The 24,841-nt window shown below is 37.7% G+C and overlaps 1 protein-coding gene across 2 annotated transcripts; it reads left to right on the top strand.

The window, feature by feature from the left end:
• On the top strand, positions 1-23,101 carry SERAC1 (serine active site containing 1). 2 transcript variants are annotated; one of them, XR_013777265.1, is made up of 17 exons: positions 1-75; positions 2,306-2,397; positions 3,745-3,781; positions 4,087-4,223; positions 4,560-4,649; positions 5,531-5,662; positions 7,168-7,289; positions 7,618-7,746; positions 9,092-9,205; positions 10,398-10,560; positions 12,743-12,893; positions 13,698-13,839; positions 14,613-14,713; positions 17,655-17,752; positions 18,283-18,478; positions 18,817-18,960; positions 20,868-21,624. XR_013777265.1 is itself a non-coding variant. In XM_079331342.1 (17 exons), exons 1-17 carry the CDS (start codon positions 23-25, stop codon positions 20,996-20,998), a joined length of 2,019 nt encoding a protein of 672 aa, XP_079187468.1. In that variant the 5' UTR covers positions 17-22; the 3' UTR covers positions 20,999-23,101. The 2 variants fall into 2 exon arrangements, 1 of the variants encoding a protein (XP_079187468.1); XM_079331342.1 differs by having other exon boundaries at positions 17-75; positions 18,296-18,478; positions 20,868-23,101.
• The last annotated feature ends 1,740 nt before the right edge of the window (positions 23,102-24,841 follow it).

The following is a 24,841-nucleotide window of genomic DNA, read 5'->3' as shown; positions in this document are numbered from 1 at the left end:
GGCTGGGACGGCCGGCAGCGCGATGGCGTCACGCGGTGGCGCCGCGGGGAGCGGCGGCGGCGGCGCAGGCGGAAGGTGGGAGCGGCGGCTCGGGCTGGGGCGCGGGGATGGCACAGGGGAGGGGGCTGGGGCTCAGGGTAAAAGGTGCTTTGTTCCTCGCCAAAAAAAAGAGGCAGAGAGTGCCCCCGTCTGGTTCCTTGCCGTTGCTTAAAGTCGGGTTTGCGATGGTGATTTCGATTTTTGTTTTTTGTTTTGTTTTTGTTTTTTTTTAATGCGCCTCAGTTGCGCAGTCGCGAGGTGGATAGGTGGGGACCGCACCCCGGAGCTGCCTGGGACAGCTGTGAGACGGGGTGCGCAGTGGGTCCTTTTGCATTATATTTGTGTGTCGCGAAGCACGGGAAGCTGAAGCTGAGCGTGAGCCGGCGGTGCGCGCTCGCAGCCCCAGAGCCAGCGGGGCAGCGGGGCCATCCTGCCGCCGCCTCCGCCCTGGGGCCGCCTCACCTGGGCCCCGCCTCACAAGGGCCTAGAGCTGCTAGGGCACGTCTAGAGAAGGGCCACGGAGTTGATAAGAAGAGCACTTCTTCTGTGCAACCAGACCGAGGAAGCTGGGGCAGTTCACCCTAGAGAAGAGAAGGTGGCGTGGAGACCCCACGGCGACCTTCCGGTGCCTGAAGGGTCCTACAGGGAAGTCAGAGAGGGACCCTTGGTCAGGAACTGTAGGATAGGACAAGGGGTAATGGGTACAAACGAACAGGGAAGACATTTACATGAGATATTTTGAAAGCAATTCTTGACTGTGCAGGTGGTGAGACACTGGAACAGATTTCTCAGGAAGGTTGTGGATGCCCCAACCTTGGAAGTGTTCAAGGCCAGTCTGGATAAGGCTGTGAGCAGCATGGTCTGGTGGGAGGTGTCCCTGCCCATGGCCAGGGTGTTGGGATTAGGTGATCTTTAAAGTCCATTCCAGACCCTTAACATCTGATGGTTTGATGGTTGCTCTCAGACCTGAACAGAAGTTCCTGGCAACAGGGAAGCGGTGCTCACTTTGGTCCTTCTGTGTTTGCAGGTGCATGTTTTAAATTTCAGTAATTGTGGCAGCTGCTGTCACTGAACCACATGTTTATTTTAGACTGTGGCTAGAGAGAAGAGTAAATGTGAGTACTGTGATTTTGTGAATAAAGATAGTAAAGGAACTGTCATGAGACAGCGACTTTAGAGGCAGGAGAGGTGTCTCTAGAGTGCTGATTAGCAAAGTCTTAAAAGTGTTTCACAGTGTGGTGTACTCTGTTGAAGTGAATGGGTTAACAATGTTGAAATGACAGAAGTCAAAAAGCAGTCTGCAGTGGTTGTGACAGTGCTGGGGTAATGCTGATGTTTTCCAAAATACACAAGAGAAAGAAGGGAAAAATCAAAACTTTTGGGGAAATGAGAAAAGAGGGAAGACACATTAAAGGAAGGACACAAAAAGAGTCCCCTTGTTAGAGACATTGGACTCTGATGATAAAAGTGATATAAGCACTTTTCTTGGTCTGCAAAGATTGCCTTAAATTCAAGGAGAATATCAGGCTTCCATATTTCAACATCAGGTTTATGCATATGACATTTTATCATTTTGAGTCAATTGTGGTTAAAAGAGACCTAATTTGACAAGAATTTGATTAGTAAATGAGAGATACTGGTGTGTTTTTACATCCCTTTAAACACATTGACTCAATATATCAGTTGGTATAGTTCTATCAATACAGACACTACAATTTCACTTAGAAGATATGAGTTTCATGTTACTTCTGCAGTATATGCAAAAGATGTTAATTTATATGTAGTAGTTCTATAAGCCTATTTAGTCAAAATAAAAGACTTACTTGCCAACACAATAAATTATGGCCTTTAAAAGCAATTGGTTACTGAATTTTATTAAAGCACATGTGATACTGAGTAATATCTTGATGGAGTTAGGACCACATGTGGTATTTAGGGAAGAGTGACTAAAAAGTAGGAAAAGAAACTTAAAAGCAGAGAAGTTAATTGGAGATACTTAGTCATTAAAGTCAACAGTAACATAATAGATTAAAAAAAACTGCTTTAAGATTTTCTTACAATTGAAGTTCTGCCCACTAAATAGAGAATTTTATAGACTCTGTAATCGGAGTGCTTTATATGGAGTGAAATGACACAAAGATGGTTTATTGTGACCTTTGCCATCATGATGTTTGCTGTAACAAGATAGGAAAAAATGCTACAGGGTTTTTTCTGTAATCCTCAAATCAATCATTTTTTTTTCTTTTGTTCCCCCCTCAATATGCAGAATGTCAGTGGCTGCTTACTGTGTATTTTGCTACAGAAAAATAGGAACCTCTGGTCCAGCCACAAATAAAAACCTACCCTGGAATGATCTCAGTAAGTACAGTTCATTATGTATTGATCTGTAGTGTTAATGAAAAGGAATGACATGATACCATGCATAATTATATTATACTTAAGCTATAAGTCCTCAGTTACTTAATGATTAAAAGCTTCTGTTTGTTCCTGCTCTCTGCTTCTGACCTTGGTTTGCATAGTATGATATGTAATATGACACCAGCAGTTTATCTGGGAACACATAGGAACAGTAGATGAGGGTCTTTCCCTAACTAAGTGTGATCTCCTTAAACTGTCTTCAATTCCACTTGTATCTGATTTTTTTGGTAATCTCTCGAGCCATGAAATAGTTATAGTTATGAACAGTGAATAAAGCTTGTTTCTATTATTTATTTTTCCTTACTTACTTTATGCTCTGCCTAGTCTCTGTTTTCTTTGGTGCCTTCTGCATATAATGACAATTCTTACAATTCTGAAATTTATTTCTGAGCATTAAAGATAGGATATTTCAATTTCTGCTCTACAGGAAGCATTGCATTTTTTTTCTTTTTCAAACTTCTCTGCCAGTTATTTCTACAACATGTAGCTGCTGCCTCTTGTCTGCATGCAAAATTCTTATGGCCTCACAAAGATGGAAGCTGGTAGCAGTGGTTGTGGGGAAAATCTCCCAATTCATGCTGAGGAAAGGAAATTATTCATGATAGGTGAGATGTGTTCCCTTGGGTTCGCTGCTGCTGGTAATGACAAGAGTTTCTCTGTATGGAGATCCCTATATCCCAATAATCAGATCAACTTTTTAGATACAGAGTAGCTGAAATCTGGAAGGATTCATTAGGTTTAAAGCACAAATTGTTGCAAGTAGCATGTATTTATTGTCTGTTTGCTTTATAAATTAGATTCAATGGAATTATTTTTTAAAATGTGTTTTCTTATGGAGACTCTGCAGGACTTCTCAAAGAACATACATAGTCGTGTATGTAATAATATGCATTGAAGAAATAGCTGCAACATGTAAGAAAGTTAACTCCTTAAAATTATTTAGAGTTCCAAATCACTGCTAGTGTTACAGGTAGAGAAAGTTTACTGTTGATTCTGGTAGCTGAGCAATTAATGCAATTGAGAGGTAGCAATATTCCAAGTAAATAGAACTGACAGGATATATGTTTTATCATCTTGCTTAGGAGAGCAGGGAATCTGAATCAAGTAATGTTTTCTCCAGTTGTAAGTTTTGGTTAATAATTTCTTGAAAGCTAGAGAGCAGTGGAAAATTTTTTAAAGCTTGTTCTTACTGGTTGGGATTCTTACTGTCTGATAATCAAATAGTGTCTGTCTATACTGAGGTGATGCACAAAACTTTGTTTGACATTTGATTTTCATTTTTTCAAGGAAAGATTGCAAAGGTAACTGGATCACTTATACTAGGGTAAGTTGTAACTCATGAGCATATAGGTAACTTATGGATACAGTTAAAATTTTAATATATGTAACTTTCAAAAAATGTGATAATATTAGGGAATGTGAGACATAGTAGAATATAGTTTTGAAGCACAATAGTTATAACTTATTTCAAGTATTTTGTAGCCTTTTCTCTACATTATTAAATCAAAATAATCTGTGGACTATTATATATTTTGTAAAAACTTGATGTTTTATATCGACATGATTTCTATTTTTATCTCATTATATTGTTTTAGTTGATATTAATATGTGGTTTTCTTTTCTTTAAAGAGGTTTTGTATTCATTACATATGAAGTCCTGTCCTTAAATAAGTTACTGCAAATTGATACTCAAGCTCTACATCAAGAAAAACTTAAATCCTATGTGTATGTACGTACAGCTTCTCTAAATCCAAGTGAATATCAAGGTAAGATGCATAATTGTTTGAGTTATAAAAACAGAATTCTAAGAGAAATAGAATGTTTCCGAAAGTCACCCTTATATAACAAGTAAAGTTGTATTTCCTGAAGTCTGTTACCAAGAAATGTCACCAAATTAATTTTAAGCTGCTGCTGGTTTGGTTTATTTAAAAGATAGTTCTTTCTATGCGTAGTTCTCTATATATGAGATAATATATGAGGTAATTCTCTTTATAAAATGTCTGTATGTATACGTGTGTGTATTTCTTTTTCCATATATTTAGAAGAAGTGATGTGAGGGAACTGTCTTTCAGACTTCCAGTAATGTAGAAATACTCTTGTAGGGATTACATACAAAGCCAGAAAAGAAATCCATAAAGCAGTGAGGAGAATTCTAGAAACAGAAGCTAAAATCTTCTGGAGACCTTTTAATGGTAAGTATTGAAAGCAGGGCTTTATCTGTGATTATTATTTTTTAACAGTAAGAAGTAGGGCAATTAGGAAGTAACTTCCTTACAAAGTTAAGACATTCTTTTGTTCTTGAAACAGTGATAATATATCTTATAATTTCTATATTTATATGGATTATCAGTCAGTTGTCTATTTTCTGTGTATTAAAATTTCTTAAATAAATGAAAGTGATGGTTAAGATGAGATTTGAGGGTTGGTTTTTTCCTTGTTCCAGAAGAGATTTACCAAATTAATACTTGATACAGTTTTTGTGTAAAAAAGGTGTTTTGGGGATGAAATACTCTTCTAAGGTGAGATTTTCAAAGTATGTATTCTTTCATTGAAATTGACAGTTGTAATTGGAAGCAGCACAGCTTTTTAGAACAGTCTTACTGCTTTTTCAAGTAATTTGAAACAAGAATTTCCATTTGTATCAGAAACTCTGCTCCTTAGCAGTCTATTCTCATTTAACTCTCAATTAAATGATTATAGCAAGTGCATCTCCACTGTCATCTTAAGAAAATAATTCTTCAAGGTCAGAGCCTCAAGAGTTGCTAATAATTTGCAGCTCCTTCTGGTAATTCTGGTTGGTAAGCACCAGCCAGGGGTTGTGTGTATCACATAGATACATGAAATACCAACTTGGTGCCACTAAAATGAGTCAAACTCAGCATTTTACTGATGTCATTCTGTCATTGTTTGTTGTACTAATTGAAGGCTTAAATGTCGCACTCTAAATTACTGTGAACAAGTAATATTCAAATACTTTTTAAAACTACTTATTTCCCTACTCCATAAATAGAAATGTGGCTGGTTAAAGTGCTTATTAATAATAACTTGGATTTCATTTGTTTCCTGGTCAAAGAACAATTCAGTACCTTTGATGGAGAAGATCATGAGTGTGCCTTATGGCTTCTCTTAAAGAGAAGTCAGTCAGAAGACAAAGCAACCCGACTGCAGGCTGTACAAGACCTGGCAAGCAACAGTCACTGGCATGGTAATGTATGCTGATGTAGCCTAATGTATCCCAGAAATTCCACAGAGTCTCAGTTAGCTGTTCCAAGTCTGCTGACAACATGAAGAAAAGCAAGTAGCTGCAAGAAGCATAAACATGCTGTGAAACTTGGTCTAAAATGTGGGGGAGTTATTTACATTTCAAGTAGCTGTTCTTTGCTAATTCCCTGACACAGTGCGAGTGTCTGCAGTGCAGGCCTCTCTCTGTTTCCCCACCAGAGGATTGCAACCATTGCTGTGGCATGGGAGAGCAGTTCATGCTCTTTGGTTCCTTGGGTTTTCTGTTGCAGTGACAAGTTTTGGCAGTGATTTTTTTAATAAACCTCTGTGGGAGTGATGTTAAGTTAATAAAAATTGGTTAGGAGCTGATAGGTAGTAATGGCAAACCAGAGGTAGGGGGCTTGTATATGCAAGCATTATCTGTAAGCCATTTTTTGTCCTAGTTGTTCAATAGTATTAAGTTCTCCCTCTTGCTTTAGCAGCAAATATCCTTGAAACCCCAAGTAAAAGTCATGTGTGTATTTGTGCTTCCTCCTCTCCCCTCCATCATCCGGCTACATTAAGTAGATGACATTTTGTTCTGGAGTCTCATTTTGGTAATTAAGTCAGTTGTGGATCTTTCAGTTTTACAGTGCAATTCCACACTGTGGGATTTATCTTGCTTCAAATTGCCTCTTTAAAATTCTAAATAGTTTCCACAGGAAATTTATACCAACAAACTGTGTTTGAAAATGTCTGAAAGCTAGGATGTACCAAAACTGAGCTTTGTGCTTTGTAGACAAATACTGGTGATTTCAGAGCACAAGATGTCCAGTATCAGGAATTTAGTTGCCTAGTTATCTCACTTTCTCTGTAGTGCTCATTTTTGTAGCATTTGGACATTTCACAAACGCTAGTTATTCTTGCCAACTGCCTCATGAGAGAAATAAGCATTTTTTAACCTGATACTTCAAAACCAAGTCAAAGAAAGTTTAGCATTAAAAGTATGTGCTGATTTTTTTCACAACTAGGACAAAGTGTTCAGCTTCAGTGAGTTCAATTTGCAGGTATAAATTATCTCCACCAAAAGGAAAAGTTTTGCTAATCTATGACTGTGAAAAGTATATTTTAAATGGTTTATTAGATTTGTTCTAGAATTGTATAACAATAACAGGAATAGAAGCAAATTTTTGTAGATAAAAGTGTTGATCCACTTCAAGGTTATATTTTCTTTTCCTTCTTCAGTTTGCCACTGAATTATCAGACTGGCATATAATGAACAGTTAGTGGCCAGGTGTATTTCAGCTCATTGTAGTGCTGGTCTAACATCTGCAGTTTTTAACTTTTGGAATTTGTAGTTAGAATATCAAAGGGTTTTTATAAGTAGACTGCAGAGAGATGGTTCTTCTTTTCAGGTGTATTTACAAAGTAGATCACAAGCTACATTTAAAACAAAATTAAGTGTTTAAGGTTAGTTTTAACCCTAACATTTAAAAATTTTTATTACAGATTATCAGTATGGCACAGTTGCTCAAACCTGTGATCAAAGGACTGCTATAGGTTTGGCTCGATCCAAAAACGTCGACCTTCGCTTTTTCCTGCCTCCACCACCATTGCAAAAAATAAAGACTGTAAGTAAAGGAAAAGTAGGAATTAGATGATTCTTAGTTGCTTGCTTTTTTTACTGCTTTTGTTGTTAACTGTTGAAAGTGAAGTTCTTCTGAAGTAACTGACCAGTAGTAAAATACCAAAATAGAAAACATAATATATGCTATACCCCTGGGGATATCTGCATTAGGGAGTGGCAGGAAGAAAAGAGATGAGGTTGGAAGCATTGATCAGTTATTGTTGAACTATATATCCACATGACATTTACAAGCAGTGAACTCTGAGCCAGAGTAAATACGAATAATATAAATAAAAAATAACCTAAAAACTGTTTGTGCTTACTTCTCACAGGATTATCCCATAGAAGATGAACTTCGCTTGTTGTTGGTATCTTTACCTCAGACTGGTCTTGATCCATGTGTCCAGTACTTCACATCTCTTGCATTACATGAAAGTAGCCAGACTCTTGCTGCACAAAGGGTGAGTTTCCATCTGCAGAACAGAACTGCCTGGGTCCTTTGTTCCTGCAGAGCTCCAAGCTCAACAACAAATATTTTTCCATATATTTGTAGTAAGAGGAAGAGAAATACAGACATTTTGTGATTGTAGAACATGAGCAAAATCTCTTGTAAATAGTCAGTCTTCTTGAAAGCTTGTTTATATTTCCAAGCTCTACTAGTTGAAAGGTGTAGTTAGATATCTTACAAGCCTTCCCATTAAGACATTTCAACACTCTGTCCAAAACATTCTTTCCCTTTGTGCTCATAAAATGATTTCTCACACTTCATCTTACTGTTGTTTGAATGCTCTTCTACTGATGAAATTATTAAACTTCTCTTAAGTCTATAGCAACATGGTAGTTTGTTAGCACACCTTGAGTAGTAAACTCTTAGGTCACATGAAAGTGCCTCTCTGAAATAGGACCCTGAAACCAAACCAGAATTGGAGTAGTCTATGGTCTGTTTGGACCTGGATCTTTGGATCTTTGAATTTTTCAACTGTATCTGTGCAACGACTTCCTAAGTGGCTTTAGGAATGTCATTTTAAGTTTCCCTATTGTTTAAAAATAATAGTGTCAGTTTCATCCACTCTCTCTTGTGAATTTTCTATTTTGTTGTTTAAAACTTCTGACTTCCTTAATTAGTGATTGCTATTTTTTTATAAGATACAATGACAAAAATGAATGTCATTTTAATAACAATGCTTGTCAATCTTTGTTTAGAGTTTTCAGAGTGCAGTAACTCTTTATTTTCTATGGCAGAGTTATGCGTGCTATTTTTACACTATCACTCCTTTACTGTTTTCGCAGCCAGAGCTCGTGCTACAAAGGGAGCTTTGGTAAGACACCACACTTGGAAGTATTTTGATTTTTATTGAGGTTATGTTGGTCTTTCTGCTGCGTGATTGAGAGACTGGTCTTCTGAGGCTGTGCCACATATTGAAGACCTTTCTTCTCTTCTAAGTTTTGCTAGTCTAGAGTTAATCTGATTCTTGCTTTTTTTTTATGCTTAAGCAAATGATCTTAAAAGATGACATTCATTAACAAAATGAAAATACTACATTCTTCCCCTTTATTGTATGTTTTGAAGTTAATAGACTAAGGAGACTACATACTGAAAATCTAGTTAATGTTTCCACTTTAAAATAGTAAATACTTTTATGATGTACTGTTTTGTAATTTTTATATTTTGTAAAGTGCATGCATGCTGTGCACTCTTAAAAGCAATGTCTATAGATCATTACACACTTAACATTCTAGATTAGAAATCCTTTTATAATGTAACCATTTGAAATGTGTTACTATTTGTGTGGTTTTTCATTTCAGGGAGGCTTATGGTGTTTTGGAGGAAATGGACTTCCATATTGTGAGACATTGAGTAAAATCCCTTCAGAGACAGTGGAGCTCTTTTGCCTGCAGGCTTTAGTACAGCATTCTAAGGTAATTTGTCTTTAAACTGTAACTGGAAAGCTACATTTATACACTTTGCTTTCTATTGCACTCTCATGTATTGGGAAGGAGTTGCCATTTCCTTGTCTCCTAATCCTTTCTCCTTCTGTAAGAATGTTTAAACTACTGAGACTGGTGTGAAATAAGCCATTCATGTAACAAAGTAGGTTTTTTCCTCATAGGAAAGTGTATGTAAGTTTTGTTGTTGTTTCTAATTTGCCCTTAGGAGTTCCCCTGTAATATGCCTGTCTATCTTTCAAGAAGTAAAGGGGCAGTTCTGAGGCTCTAATGCCAGGTTTTCACTTTCATTTCTAAGGAATGCAGTGGCCTTCCCAGGACCAGTCTGGTTTTTTTTGCAGACAGAAATGAAGAGTATGGAAGACATTTTGTAACAGTGATGCTTCTTGTTTCATATTGCTACATTCTTCTGTGTACACTTAATTGTTCAAAGTCTAGAACACTGAAAAACAGTGTTGAGAATGCCAAATGGTTACTGGCAGTTGGGATGGATACTGTGTAGTTCCTCATATTCTTTTCACAGCGTCCATATACACAGAAATTCTGACTAAGTCTAGAATTTGTTATCTTCTAGATTTTCAGTTTAAGCAAGTTGTGACTGTACTCATTCCAAATCCTGTTGGAAGTCACAGATTTGAGGATATCAGCAGTTCCAAAGCTACTGTGCATATTCATCTGGGCTAAATTCTTGTCCCTAGGATCAGCAGTATGATAGCAGTACTATTTGCAATGTAAAAAAACCTTTTTTATTTCAAAGAGAAGGAATTGTAATAATTGCTTTTGGGGTGATGGACAAGTGGCTCTAGTTAAGAAAGCGCTTTAGCAAATGCAGACAGTTGACCTCTTCAGACTCTCTAACTTGAGTTGAAATTTGATCATGCCAAGCAGAGACCATTTAATCTCCTTCAGACATGAAGAAAGATGGAGAGATGGTACTCAAAGATTTTCATGTTGTCAATTCATAGGAATTATGCATTTTGCGTATTAAAATATCTATTTCCTCTACAAATATGGCATAATAAATTCTAGATTAATAATAATTCCTATGCAACAAGGGCTGTGTCATACCCGCTTTTAAAACTCCCTAATTTATGAATTAACAACATCTAAAACACCTTTTGCAGAATGTCTATTTATTTTCACTGTATTTACTGTGTAATGTCAGATTTCTTCTCACTGTGATAAAATTGAAGCTAAAGGAGGCCTCCAGCTACTGCAGAGGATATACCAGCTACGTAAAGATTCTGCAAAGATACAGAGGAACATAATCCGCATTATTGGGAATATGGCTTTGGATGAACGTCTTCACTCATCCATAGTACGTGCAGGTAAAAAGAAAGCTGTCTCAGTGGTAGATTTCTACTCCAAAAGTTTCAGATTGATATTTTTTGGTTTTTTTATTTTATTTATTAATATGTTGTTCTATAAATCCAAGCTGATGTCTGCCTGTTAAATACAGTGTGCACTTTTACACAAAGGAGAAGTAGCAGCAGTACAGGAAAAGAGGGGTGAGGGTGATTAAAAATTTGCATTAGCTGTGATATGAGGAGCAAATAACTAGACTAAGACACTTAGTGTGGAAAAAGCAAGTGAAAGAGAATATGACAGAGATTTATAAAATTCTCTTCACTGGCAAAGAGGGAATAGTCATCTGCTGTTTGCTGTAATACAAAACCAAAGGTTCTTTTACATTAAATTCTGAAGATACAGAACAAATAAATGGTATTTTCCATATACTGCATGACCAAAATAAAACTTGCCTCAAAACATTGTCGTAGTTGAAGACTGACAGAGCTTCAAAGAGTGATTCAAATTCATGAGAAGAAAAATCCATAAAGTTCTACACAAGGAAACCAAGTTGACTACAGAAAATCCAAGGCTATAGACTAGAATCAGAACTGTATAATTGTCCTTCTGTTAGTCTAATCTTATATTGTTCTGCAGCTTCCATACTGCTCACTTCTGAAAAAAGTCAGCTGGACTATAAAGGCCTTTGTCCTGAGCTCTGGCACCATTCTTAAATTCTAATGATTGTTGAAACTGTACATGTAGAAGAGGAGAATGAAACAGGAGAGTCAGCAGCTCCCTGGGACACCTCTCAGTACAAAAGGAATTTTAGACAGTGAATCAAACTCCAGAGATGAGCAGTCAGATACTGCTAGTCCAGAGTTGACAAAGCTTCTCTTTTATTGCTGGAGGATGCATAAGAAGAAAGAACCTCTAAGGCTCTTTTTCTGCAAAAACTGCTGGCATAGGAAGAAGGAAAACAGTAATGCACTGTGTAGTAGCTGTGATGGGGTATCTGGGGGAAGAATACTTATTTTTGATTCTGAACAGGTTTTTTTTGACTCTTCATCTTGGCTCATTTAAGAAAAATGCAATACCAGAGGCTAAGCTAGTTTTAGTCAGACTATCTTGGCAGACTTCCATTGTGTTTGGAGACCTGGAAGTAGGCTTTAACAGAATATTCTTCTTAAGTACAACTTGCACAGTGGTCAGCATATATTCTGCTAAGAAGCATAATTTGAATATGTTATTCTTTAAAAAAATACAGTCCTCAAATGTCCTAGCAGTTTTGTTTAAGGCAAAACTTAAATGTCAATTTGTTCTTTTGCTCAGTCTACAGTAAACGATCTTGAATTAGCAGCTTACTGACTATACTAGTAGCAACATAATGTACATGGTTTTGAAACAGTGCTCATGAAGTAAATTCTCAGGTTTTATTTATGGACATGACTGTAATGTAACTGTGATTTATAGGCTGCTTTTGCTAGCAGCAGTAAGATTTATCTGGATTTTGAAGAAACGTGCATATGCATGTAAAAGATATTCCTTTACATTTCTCATTAGTCTGTGACAATTCCCATCCATGTTTAAGAAAATTTTATACCTTAGGTAGAGTATCATAAAGTGTTTGTAAGTCATCATATATTTGCCTTAAAATTTTGAGGATTGTATCCAATTTAACTGTCTTATGTTTCTAGCATAGGAACAGTATATAAATTTTAGGATAGCAAAGATATTTCAATCACAGAGTTTTTTTACGCTGGATTTTAAAATTAGAAATTATTGTACTTGCATAGCAAGCATCATTTTTTTTTACCTGTCATTGTTCCTGTAGGTTGTTTTCTATGACTTTCTTATGCTTTAAGCTTCATTGTCTCCATCTTCCTGGCATTTTACCTGCAAAAAGAGATCTGTATGTGTTCTTGCTGCAGATGTACTAGCCTGCTGATACATTTTCTTTTTCTTCTGAGAAGGGTTTCTTCTTCAGGTCATAAGCTGAGCAGTAGTAAAATACGTCTGAATTTTTGAATTTAGGAGATTCCACTTATCTAGCCTTGACTTTCTTGAGGTAAAGAGTAGATTGAAATAATTTATTTTGATTATACCATTAAGTTTTAACATCTAATTTCAGATGTATAGTTTGATGTAGGTTGATGTTTCTGATTTCTGTTGTTCAGATGATGTTTCTATTAGTTAACCTGCCACTTCATTTTTTCAATGTAGGTTGGGTTTCTGTCCTTGCTGAAGTAATGAAATCCCCACACGTCATTCAGTCTTCTCATGCATCCAGAGCTTTGGCTAACCTAGACAGGGACACAGTGAAAGAAAAGTATCCAGATGGTGTTTATGTCTTACATCCACAATATCGTAGCAGGTAAAGTAGAAGGAGTTATTGTACATGCTGTACTTGCTGTTACTTGTTCTACTGTTCTATTGCAAAACTTTGCAAGACTTGATATCTGAGTGCTGCTGTTCTGATGTTACCTTGCCCCTCCTGTTCTTTGGTGGGTTAAAAGGACTGAATTTAGATTCTCAAGTAGAAGAACAGTAGAAGTGGATGGAGCAGTTCATATGAGTGGACAGAGTATTATTGTAATGCATGGAAAATCTGAACACAAAACATTAAATTGATTACTGCTTTGTGTGGGTTGCAACTGTTTAACCTTTGCACTTTGTCTTGGGATACAGTGCCCTGTAATTATTCTACTGGCAACAGCATGTGTTGGCCTAAGATGCAGTAAATTTCCATCCTTAGGAATAGTAATTATGTTTCTGGGACTAAAGCAATCTCCAGCCTGGGTGTCACTAAGTAGCAGCTATTCCCTGGATCGTTGGTGTTACTCTGGTTACAGTGTAGATCTAATGTGATGCTAAGGCTGGAACTACCAAGCTGCATGAGCCGTAGCTGGTGGGAAAGGTGTTTTTTATTATAGAAAATTATTATTTGTGAGGTGGGTACTTTCCATACCTAATTTTGTATCTTTCTTCTGTATGGTTCCCTAGTTTTTGTTTTTATCTGAGTATACTCTTTGAAATATCATGAAATGTTGTCCATAAGATAAGAAATCACATGTAGCATTAAAAAAAAAACCATTTTGGCATCCCTTAGGTTAAAAGTTCCAATTTGCTAAAAGAACATGTACCACATATCTCTTAAAATTTCCTTTTGGTTGATCAGCCAGCCTATCAGAGCAGACATCCTTTTCGTTCATGGTCTTCTGGGAGCTGCATTTAAAACCTGGCGACAGCAGGACATTGACCGGCATGTGGAGAAAAAGGCCTCAGAAGGGGAAGAGGGCTATAGTCAGTGCTGGCCAAAGGTAAAAGGACATATGGCTGCTGTTTTCTCATTCATGAGAGCTGTCCAGAGCATCTAGAATGCATCTGTCTGGCAGATGCTTTTTTGAATTCAATTACTTTTAATCAGTTATACAAGTGACAGTTTTCAAGTTCCTGATGATACATTTTTGTTAATGAGTTGTTTGTTGTTCTTGCAAGGAATAATCCCTGCTTTTATGTTCTCAATATCATTCACTTGCCAGTGAAAGAGGAGGCAATGCTTTGCTTTCCTAATGCTCTCCCTTTTTTTTCTTTTTTTTTTCCCAAAGGGAATGTTATTGCTGAGGAAAAGATTTATGGAATAATATTTTCAATTAAGTTCCCTTTCTTACCTAGGTATCTGAGTACCTTACTTGGTGCATATTGCTATATAAGTATTGTTGGTGAATAAATAATTACTGCTCCAAGCAAATTCACACTGGTAAAGCCACTAAAGTGTCTCTGTGAAACTTGGGCTGATCAATCCTGTTGGTAATCTTAGTAACTCTTGTTTCACCCAGGAGAGGGAGCCAGGAATGCACGAGTTAGAGATGAATCTTTATTCTTTGCCTACTTTGTGGCTCAGAAGCAATCTAGAGTTCACCAGCATGTAATAAATTAATGATAATCCAGGTGTAAAGTGTACTTGGGGATTAACTGAAGAGCAAAAGTCTTGCTTTATATTGTCCCCATAGTAACATCTTTTCTCCATTGCTTTCAAGACTTTAAGTACCTCAATTATAAGCTCTTTTGGTTTTGCTTTTCTTTGATTTAGACATGGCTTGCTTCAGACTGTCCTTCCCTTAGAATCATATCTGTGGAGTATGACACCCATTTGAGTGACTGGAAAGCAAAATGTCCTGTTGAGGCTCACAGGTAACAAATGCAGCATCTGCAATTTGAGGTGGGGGGACAGGACATAGATCTGTAAAGCTGATCCTTGGAATCACCTAGTGTGAAAGAGTCAATTTTACTTTTCTTGTTAGTTTGAAAAATCAAATTAGGAAAAATATTAACTATAGTCATGGTATGCTTAAGTTTTTACCCTCATGCGTAGCTACATGTGGCAGTTTCATGAATTCTTACAGTCTGTTCTGCCTCATGTTAAGGGAGACACCTAAATTATGCTGTTAGTTAATGAAAACACAGCACCAACTTTATATTGTAAGGGGAGTGTTTTTAAACTGACACAATAATGCTTTATAAACACAGCAAAAAAATCACTGTGATGTGGGTTTATACTCCTAATAAAATGAAGCATATATTTTCATAGAACCATTTAACCCTTCAGATGATCAGGTACAACCATTTACCCAGCACTGCTAAGGCCACCACAAAGCAATGTTCCTAAGTGCCACATCCACATGCCTTTTCAAAACTTCAAGGAATGGGGACTCAGCCACTTCCTGGGAAGCCTGTTTCAGAGGTTCACAACCCTTTTGATGAAGAAATTTTTCCTAATATCCAACCTTCCTTGGCATAACATAAGGCTGGTATCTCTTGTCCTGACACTGGTTCCCTGGGAGAAGAGGCTCACCTTCACCCAGCTACAGCCTCCTTGCCTGGGCCTCCTTTTCTCCAGGCTAATCAATCCCAGTTCCTTCAGCCTTTCCTCATAGGACTTGTGCTCCAGACCCTTCACTGGATCTATTGCCCTTCTCTGGACCTGATGCAGAGCCTCAATGTCTTTGTGATGGTGAGGGGCCCAAAACTGAGCACAGGACTCGAGGTGCTGCCTCACCAATCCCTTCCCTAGCCCTGCTGGCCATACAGTTTCTGATACAAACATACTTGTATTCAAAAAAAATGTTACTTTGACAATAAAATACAATAAATGTATCTGATTCAATCAGAGTGGAATTGCCCTTGCCAGAGGAATGGTGTTTTTATTGACCTTGAACAGGGTAGGTCAGAGGAAGATGCTACCACCAAACATGTTGAAAAATAGCCTCTTTGAGCCTGTGGAGGTTTTTTTTATCTTGAACAGAATTTGGTGATTAAGTTCAGTGATCTTTAAATCAGAATCCTTCAAACATTTATGCAGATATTTAAGCATGTAACTAGTACTGTAAATTTGATTTGTGTACTGCAGCAGGCGCATGTGCATGGCTGCTCACAGGTTAAGAATCTGAAAATTAATGATGTTTTGTGTGCAGGGAAGAAAAAAAAAATCAACACATATGTAATAGACCAAGAACTTTGTACTCGTTCATTCCCTCCTCTCTCTGGCTGTGTAAAAGGTCAGTGCAATTGCTACAGGTAAACAGGGAGAAAATGAGGAACACATGACTGTTAATGTGCCTCTTTGAAATTAGACAGGAAAATGACAGTAAGAAGTATGTAGGTGGTTACCTGTGCAGGTCCAAAGAAGACTGGAACTGGCTTTAAGTTGAACTGGGGGAGTTTAAATTGGGTATTAGGAAGAAATTCTTCTCTAAAAGCATTGTCCAGTCCTGGAAGAGGCTGCCCAGGGAAGTGGTTGACTCCTGATCCCTGGAGATAATATAAAGACAGGCATATAAGGCTCTTAGGGACATGGGTTTGTGGTGGACTTGGCTGTCCACCTTGGGCTAACAGTTGGATTCGATGATCCTACAGGTCTTTTTAACAGAAATGATTCTATCATTCTAAGAAAACTCTTCTTGTATCTGTCTGGAGTATGTGTGTTAAAGAAATAAACATATTTCCTATTTTTTTCCTAAGATAACATCTCCATTCCAAAATGGAAAATTACATTACCTGCTATTTATGGTCACCTGACCATAATATTTTATAATTTTATAATCTTATATGGTTAATAGTTAATTAATTATATTGAAGATATTTTTAACCAGCAGGAACAGGGAGGTAACAGTAGAAAAACAGCCTTAGGTTTGCTCCTAAATGTACGGTCTCATTCACTGTTTCAAAAGTGAATTTTTATGTCTCTGCTAGCTTAGAGGGTGCTGTTCAACTGAAAAGACACATTTGATTATTCTTTTCATATGTGTTATAAAGCAATTTCTAGTGAGAATGCTGAGACCGATAGAGATGAAGTGAATTATTTTGCACAGTGGTTGCCCCCATATCCTGATGTTTTCATTACCCAAGGGCCTTCTGTGTTTGATCCTTGTTATACTGCAAGGAGTAATAAAAAGTGCAAATGTTGCACTTTCAAGCTTGGATTGGGCATTGGCCTTGGTTTTGTTTTGGTTCTACTGCAGATTCATTTTCCAACTTTAATGTGTAACTTATCCTTTCCAGAGCTCAGTCTTCTCATTTATAAAATGAATATTATTGTGCTTTCATGCTATTCCAGTACAAAGCATTTGGAGATTATTGTCTGACAAGTGTAACTGACACTACTTGTGATTTTTTTATTTTAATGTATTGGTTGATCATGCACTTAGTTTTTAAATTTCTGTACGTTGCTCCACATTTTGAGAATTGTTTAGCAAAATACATAAGGTTTGTTCATGATGCACGGTGTAAAGTACATTATGTATTGATGTTGCTTTCATAGAATAAAACCTGTTTTGCTACAATGTGTAAATGGAACTATTTAAACCTCCAGAAAACAACTTGTCAAGAAATGTTTGCTGAGCAAAATTAAAATAGAACTTTCTAGCAAGACTGAGAAACTGAATTCAGCTCAATTCCCATTATTCTTGTGAAGCCATCCTTACAAAAGTTCTTGGCCTTTTTCAATGTAGAAGTAATAACTAAATAACATTTGTTTACCTAATTCACTTTCATAAACGGCACTAAAATTAATTGTTTTAGCATTGCCTTTTAACCTGTCATGCTCCATTTTTCTGCATTTGTTTTTTCTTTGCAGGAAGTCTATTGCTTTCAGGAGCAGTGAGCTGCTTGACAAGCTCAAAGCTGCTGGGATTGGAGACAGACCTCTGGTGTGGGTATCCCATAGCATGGGTGGTAAGCATGTTGCCTGTTTGATATAAAGCATTTATTAGTATTGAAGATTTCAGAATAAGCCCTTAACCAAATTCAGGGAGAAATGCAATTACTCAGAATAGTCTATTTTAAAAATTGGCGAAGACCTAAAAATGGAAAATATTTCTACTTTCTTAATGCATTGTATTTAATAGCATATACATTTTGAAAGGATTTTTATTGCTGTTGGTTCTTACTGTGTTGATTTAAAAACTCAGTGAGTTGAAATTCATGTAAATGGAAATCCAGAGGCAAAATTTTCTCCATGATCAGGCATATAGTAAATGTCATTAGCAACACATAAAGCAAATCAAAATTGGATTTGCATCATTCATTGACATTTTATATTGATGCCTCCTCAGGCGTGGTTTGGAGTTTTTTTTCAAGTTGAATCTTACATATTTGACAATCTAAAGACTAATCAACCAATGCAAGAATGTGGTTAGTTTGTTTCATGGTTAATATAGCATGCTCATTATTTCCCAGTGATTTAAATCCCTGCATTAATTCAGCTTCTATTGCCAGGTCTTTTAGTGAAAAAGATGCTGGTGGATGCTTCCAAGAATCCAGAAATGGATAAAATTGTAAACAACACCAGAGGAATCATATTCTATAGCGTACCTCACCATGGTTCCCAGCTGGCTGAATATTCTATAAATGCCAGATATCTCCTCTTCCCGTCTGTGGAGGTTAAAGAGCTCAGCACGGGTACGTTCACTTTGCTACCATGTAGCAGCAGGGACTCTGCTAATCTCTTCCTGCTGTCAGAAGAAGCTGGGTGATAACAACAAACCTTCTTTTTCCTTTTTGGGCTGTGTGTTGAATTATTGCAAGTAATTCTGAGTAGCTGTTTCATTTCATTACAAAGGTGAGGGGAAAAGGGAGAATCGGAGCGAATTGTTGCATATGCTAGTAGGAAAATGGATTGCAAACAAAATGCTACTCCTTTTACTGTCATAGTAATAAAAACATCTCTAGCAATGTAGTCTTGCCAGAAAAATGCTATTGTCTTATAACACTGCAAAAATTATGTTGCTCTTTCTCAGATTCTCCTGCCCTTAAAGAGCTGAATGATGACTTTTTGTCTTTTGCCAAAGACAAGAAATTTTCAGTGCTGAGTTTTGCAGAAACCTTACCAACACATATAGGCAGCATGATAAAACTGCACGTTGTACCTGTGGAGTCAGCAGGTAAGTGAGAAATAGCCATTTAATTTATTTATTTTGGTATGTATTGATATAAATATCAATAACAAGAAAGGGTTATAAATATTATGGTAAAAAACCTAGAAAAATAAGTCTTACAGTGTGGGGGTTTTTGTTTAAACTTTTGACTGAGCCTCCATGCTGAGATCAGAAGCAGCTACATTTAGATTTTAGAATAGCACTTGATTGTTTTGATTTTTCTAAAATGAGAGTAGCATTTGTTAAAAAAAGCAGGGTAGATCCTGGTCTAATGTTAAAGCCCTTTCCTTTGGAATTACTACTAGTTGTGGTTTATCTTCATATAGGTAGGCTGCATAGTGTTTCAGTGCCTCTGTAAATTCCAGCTATTTTCTCCTTTAACAAAGTAAGAAAGAAAATTAGTAAACTGCTAATGGAAGGAAAAAGTCACAAAGTTGGTTTTCAATGTGAAGAATCCTTTACCTTCCACATGTCATGAACTCCAGAAATAGAGTTTGCCTCCCAAAATAGAGTTCCTGATATCTTTTTGCCTTTTGTAGGAGAAGGGGAAAACAGACTTTTTTCTTCTCGCTTTTATGTGTGTTCAACTTAGAAAACTGTTTTAAGTCTTATATTTTCAGTCTTTCTTTTGCACTGCCCAAGGTGTCTGAAAAGCCAGAAACCATTGCTTTGTTAGGTTTTAGATCAGGCTTTCCACCAGCTAAATCCAGTAGCTTGAGTGCAAGGTCAGATCCTCTGAAAAAGGTGGACCATACATCCCTATTTTTCTGAGTCACCATTTAGCAGTGTTTTTACAGTATGTCAGTATGTCCTCTTGAGCAGCAATGTTTCATGAAAGTGTTGCTGATGCTATTTTATTGGCAAGGACTGAAAAAGTGGATCTTTGTGGTATTATTTAGCAAAATAAGGTTTAATAGAGGGCTGAATAACAGAGCTGGAATGAGCACTGTGCACTTGTAATTTTGTAGCATGTCTCTCCTGCTACAGGGATGACACCTAGTGCAGCACACCAGTGCTCTTGAAAACCTTTAGAGGGCACGTGGCAGTTCAGTAGCAGGCCATTCACTGTTTAGAACACAGGCTGATGAGCAGGAAGCTCCCTGTTTCTTGCATGTCTGCTTGGGCACACGAAAGCAGAGCTTCATCCTGCTCTGTGTAATTTTACGTGGTTAGAGATACAGAAGCCAAAGCAAAAATGGAGAATTTCTCTAGATGATCAGTGAATAAACTGGAATGTGGCAATCACAGTATCCTTACTGCAAAGTTAGTAGTGATGGCTGGCAAGAAAGAATAAATGCTGTACTGTGCCCAAAATCAGTAGCTGAAAATGGAATATTTGTATTCTACAATTAAGCAATGTAAATATTTCATTTACCTGGAGATGTGCATAGTGATTTTGCAGCATATTTCAGGTTCATTCTAGTCCAAATTTTAATGTCCATGTCAAAGTATTTGTGTAAGGAATATGGGCCATTAGTGGTGATCAGATTCAAGATACCATGCATTAAACTACATCCCTGATCATATCAATGTTTAAACCTCAGTCAGGACTGTGCTTTGAGTAAATGAAGTTCTGTTTCAGCAAAGTTGTCTTTATGGAGAAATGTACATTTGTGTATTTCAAACAAAGACAGTAGAACTCTGACCTAATGGTGTAGCGTGCCAGTGTGGGTTTTGTGGCAACACAGAGCTCTATCAGGCCATAACTGTGTGTACTGATGCTTTTAGCACATGAAAAAATAATGACGAACGAAGAGTTTTATTGAAGATAGGAGAAGTTGCTTTTGAGAGAGAAATTGCTAATGCAAGATGTTCTTTTCAGTCTAGATCATCTTATGAACTCCAGTAGTTTTCTCTTTTTTTTTAATTTTTCTCTTTTTTTTTAATTTTTCTCTTTTTTTCCCCTTTCCCAGACATAGGAATTGGAGACCTTATTCCAGTGGATGTTAATCATCTAAACATTTGCAAGCCAAAGAAGAAGGATGCTTTCCTGTATCAACGTACACTGAAGTTCATTCAGGATGTCTTAGCCCAAGAACTGTGAGAGTGAGGTTTTGCCATCCTTTCCTGCTTGTGTCCTGTGTTTGGTGCAACACAGAAATTTCTAACATGTTAGGGGATCTGGAGAATTACAAGGGTGCTGTGTCAAAAGTGTCTGCTGCTGAATAATTTCCTATGCATCTTGAACTTTAGACACCTCTCCAATTTGTTTCTCAAAATACATTCAAAACAAATACAAACTTGGCAAAACCAGAGTGCGTGCCCAGGGTATCTTCTTTTGGCAAAAAAAACCCCAAAACCCCAAGCTTGCTTTGAAAGCAGATATATATACACCTGGGATAAAGTCTTACAGAGGATTAGAAGCAATTAAATGAGGTGGTTATTTGTTGTGTCAAAGGGGAGAAGCAGCATATGGCTGCTGCAAAGTTTTGGTTTACTGTCCATGTTAGGATAGCCTGACTGGAGCCTGAAAAAATAGTATTCAAGTGAATGAAGGTGGCATTTTGGTCTAGTGGCCCAATTTTAGCAGGTTTTTCATTTGCCTTTTCATTTAATAGATCAGCCAGATTGGTCAGCAGACACAGCATGTATTTTTCTGCATTAGAAGGAGGCAGCTTGGTAGCTTGCCTTGCTTAGAAAATTGTTGTTGTTTTAGTCTGTTTGTATTAATGAAAGCAAAAGCAAAAAATTTTCTTCTTGTACATTTCCCTCCTAATCTTAGCAACTTGTGATATTATTTTCCTTAGGACAGTGTGTGTGGTCAGACAGGGCAGTTCTGTGCTTTGATGGGCTCAGCTTTTCTGCTTTGCTCTTGGGACAAACCAAGAATTTGGTACATTCAAATCCCTGACTCATATTACTAATACAGAAACTTTTCTGTAGCTGATTTAAAGAAGAGCATTGAAAATGCTCAGGTGGAGCACAACAAATGTAGGCCGTGACAAGAAAGCTAATGCTTAGAGTTTGGAGATGAGGTAAAGTAAAGCAGGAAAAATATCAGGTGATTGTAAGGCCTCACTGGAATTACCATAAATGTTTTGGTTTCTTGGGGCCCAAATATATCTGTTGGTGTAGATACAGAGAATTACAGCAGTGTCTTATTTGAGTTTATGTTTAGGATACCCTAACAGTACTGATGAAGTCAGTATTTTTAGACAGAGAAAAAAATTGCAATGCACAGTCACTTTTTTGAAGTCTTAGTTTGCACTGTGGTTAAAAGCAGCCTCATGTTACTGTGGTCTCATTACTTCCTTTCTTTGCACCTGCATCCCTCTCTGAAATTAAAATGGGCTGTACAAAGGCTACATTGCCTTTGCTGACCATTTGTTAAATAAGGTCTGTATTGATGACAGGCTTGAGGTGTCTCCTCATGTCACTCCTGTGAGATGGATCCAATATTACTGCCCTTCAAACAATGGCTGTGAAAGCTGCCAAGGAGGTGGATGCACCCTGCAGTTCTGCATGGGCTTGATGCTGTGGGCACTGCAGTCCTGCCAGGTCCTGAGAGCAGCCCAGGAGGACACTGCAGCTCAAAATATACTTCTGGAAATTGAGGGAGTTGCAAAGTAAAATTCACAAGAGTGGTACAGAGACTGTACAGCACTGCACTGGCAAAAAGAGCATTTCCCCCTCAACGGAGGTAAAAACACTGCATGGCAGTATTTTATATAGAAAATGTAACAGAAATATCCTAATTTCTAAAGAGCTTTATATTTTTTACACTGTGGTTTAGACTTCAGAGTGTAAATATATTAGTACACTTTGTATTCACAGAGTAGATTATGTGGGAGTATGTGGAACTCATGGTGAATAGACAAGACTTCTAAAAACTGAATGCTTGTTTCATGTGACAAATCTATTGTTTTAATAGAATCCTTTGGCTTACACAGATTCAGATCAGTGACATTAAACATTAATCTTAGTAAATGCATCTATGTTTTGTAACTGGAATTCTTAAGGCAATGTTCTCCTTTTTGTAACTGTATTTATATATGTGTAACTTCTAAAACTAATATTTGGTGGGGTGTTGTTGGGTTGGGGGTTTGGGTTTTATTTTTTTTTAATATAGTAGTAGTAATAAAATGTGATTTAAAAATGTCTTGGATATGTCACAAAGTGTATTAAAGATTAATGATCTGCCAGCTGAGTACTGTGGACCATGCTTATTTTTGTTAAAGGTCTGCATATTTTTAAGTCATTGTAACATTGCCCTTCACTTGGGTAAGAGGCACAGTGCTGGGGGTGGCTGATCAGGCATGTTTTGCCAAACTGAGCAGTTTGTCAGTTGTGCTTTTGGATTTTGCAGCAGTGTCTTCTAAAGCATTTACAGACCTTAGTTTGAGGGCCAGCAGGTCCATGGCATAGCATTTGCATCTGCTTCCCATAAGGAATGGGATGCTTTTATGCTTCCTGGTGTCTTTCTGTAAATTCTCTGGTCTCAAACTACTCTTTTAATCTCATCCAGTAGTTCAGCTGCAGGTGTGGTGTGTGAGTTGTGTGAGGAGATGATGTTTCATCTCATCTGCACTGTGGCATCCAAGAGTAAAATAGACAGGAGGGGAGGGCTAAAAGGGGTTGGTCTGTCTTACCCTTGTTGTCCAGCAGTCTGGTGTAACTGTTGGTGTTTCTAGCAGCATCAGCCACCAAGTATTCAATTGCTGTGACTTGTGCTTCCTGGTTACACCTGGAGCAGCTGGCTGGAAATGAGAAATTTTCTGTCTGGTGAAAATGACAATTCTGCATGAAAAGGGAAAAGCAAAGGTTTTTGTCAGAGTGAAAATTCTAACCAATGTTTTGGTTTGCTTTCTTTTTGTTTGTTTCAGTGGTAACCCCCCTAAAAAAGCTAAATCAGGCAGTTCCTTTTCCAAGGAGAACCACTTACCCAAATGCAAATGCAGCAGAGCAATCAGGGTGCCTATTGCAACTTGAAAGCAATACTGCAGGCCCTGGGCAAGCTGATGTGGTGTCTTGCCAAAGTCTCTCACATTAAAGAAGCAGACACTTGTAGACTTGTGTCTGGTAGATCATTCATACCTGGCTTCACACCTGCCATCAACAATTTTTGCCAAGTGCTGGGTTCATGACCCGAAAAACGTCATGGGATAACCACTCCCTACAACCCATAATGTGTCCCTGAAGACTGACAGCTGTCACTGAGGACACTAATTTCCATTGGTTATGTCCCAGTGAGGGTGGGCAGCAGAGCTGAGAATAGAGCTGTGCTTTGGGTTCTCTGGTTGTGGACATCAGGTAATAAGGGTTCAGGTTACTTGGCCTCTTTTCACATGGTGGGGCCTGGCTTAATCCCAAATGAGAAGGAATGAATCGCTGCCTCCTGCAGTCTGAGTTTTCCATAGTGATTTCCCAAACATGGAGCAAGTCTGGCTCTGCTTTGCTTCCTCTGACCATTGAAACTAAAACCAGGTCACAAGCTGGTCACAAGCTCCTGCCTCTGAGAAAACACTTGGCTGGGATGTTGGCACCGGTGTGGAAGGTAATTTATTGAGACAGGAAATTCCTCATTCTGTGCTGTAACCTTTTCAGCTGGACTGCCTGTCCCCTTGCCTTGATTTGCTGCAACTGAGCAGTATCTGCTGTCACTGATAGCATAAAGCAGCGAACTGCCGGGATTCATCCTTCAGTGGGCAGCTTGCCACAGACACAGACAGAAGATAGAATGCTAAAGGCCACATCCGTCTCTTATTCAAGGAGAGTAATAAAGCAGATTTTATTTGACTTATATAAATCCAGTTTAATTGGATTTCCTGCTAACACTTTCATTAACATGTAAATTAGCTGTCCTAGAGCTGTTAATTATCTTTGCAGAAAATGTTGGATGTGGTCATATACCGTACTCTTTCTTTTTTACTGCTAATGTTTTATACTG

The sequence above is a fragment of the Erithacus rubecula genome, assembly GCF_903797595.1.
Source record: "Erithacus rubecula genome assembly, chromosome: 2".
Taxonomy (NCBI): Eukaryota; Metazoa; Chordata; class Aves; order Passeriformes; family Muscicapidae; genus Erithacus; species Erithacus rubecula.
This window is presented reverse-complemented; position numbering and strand designations above follow the sequence as displayed.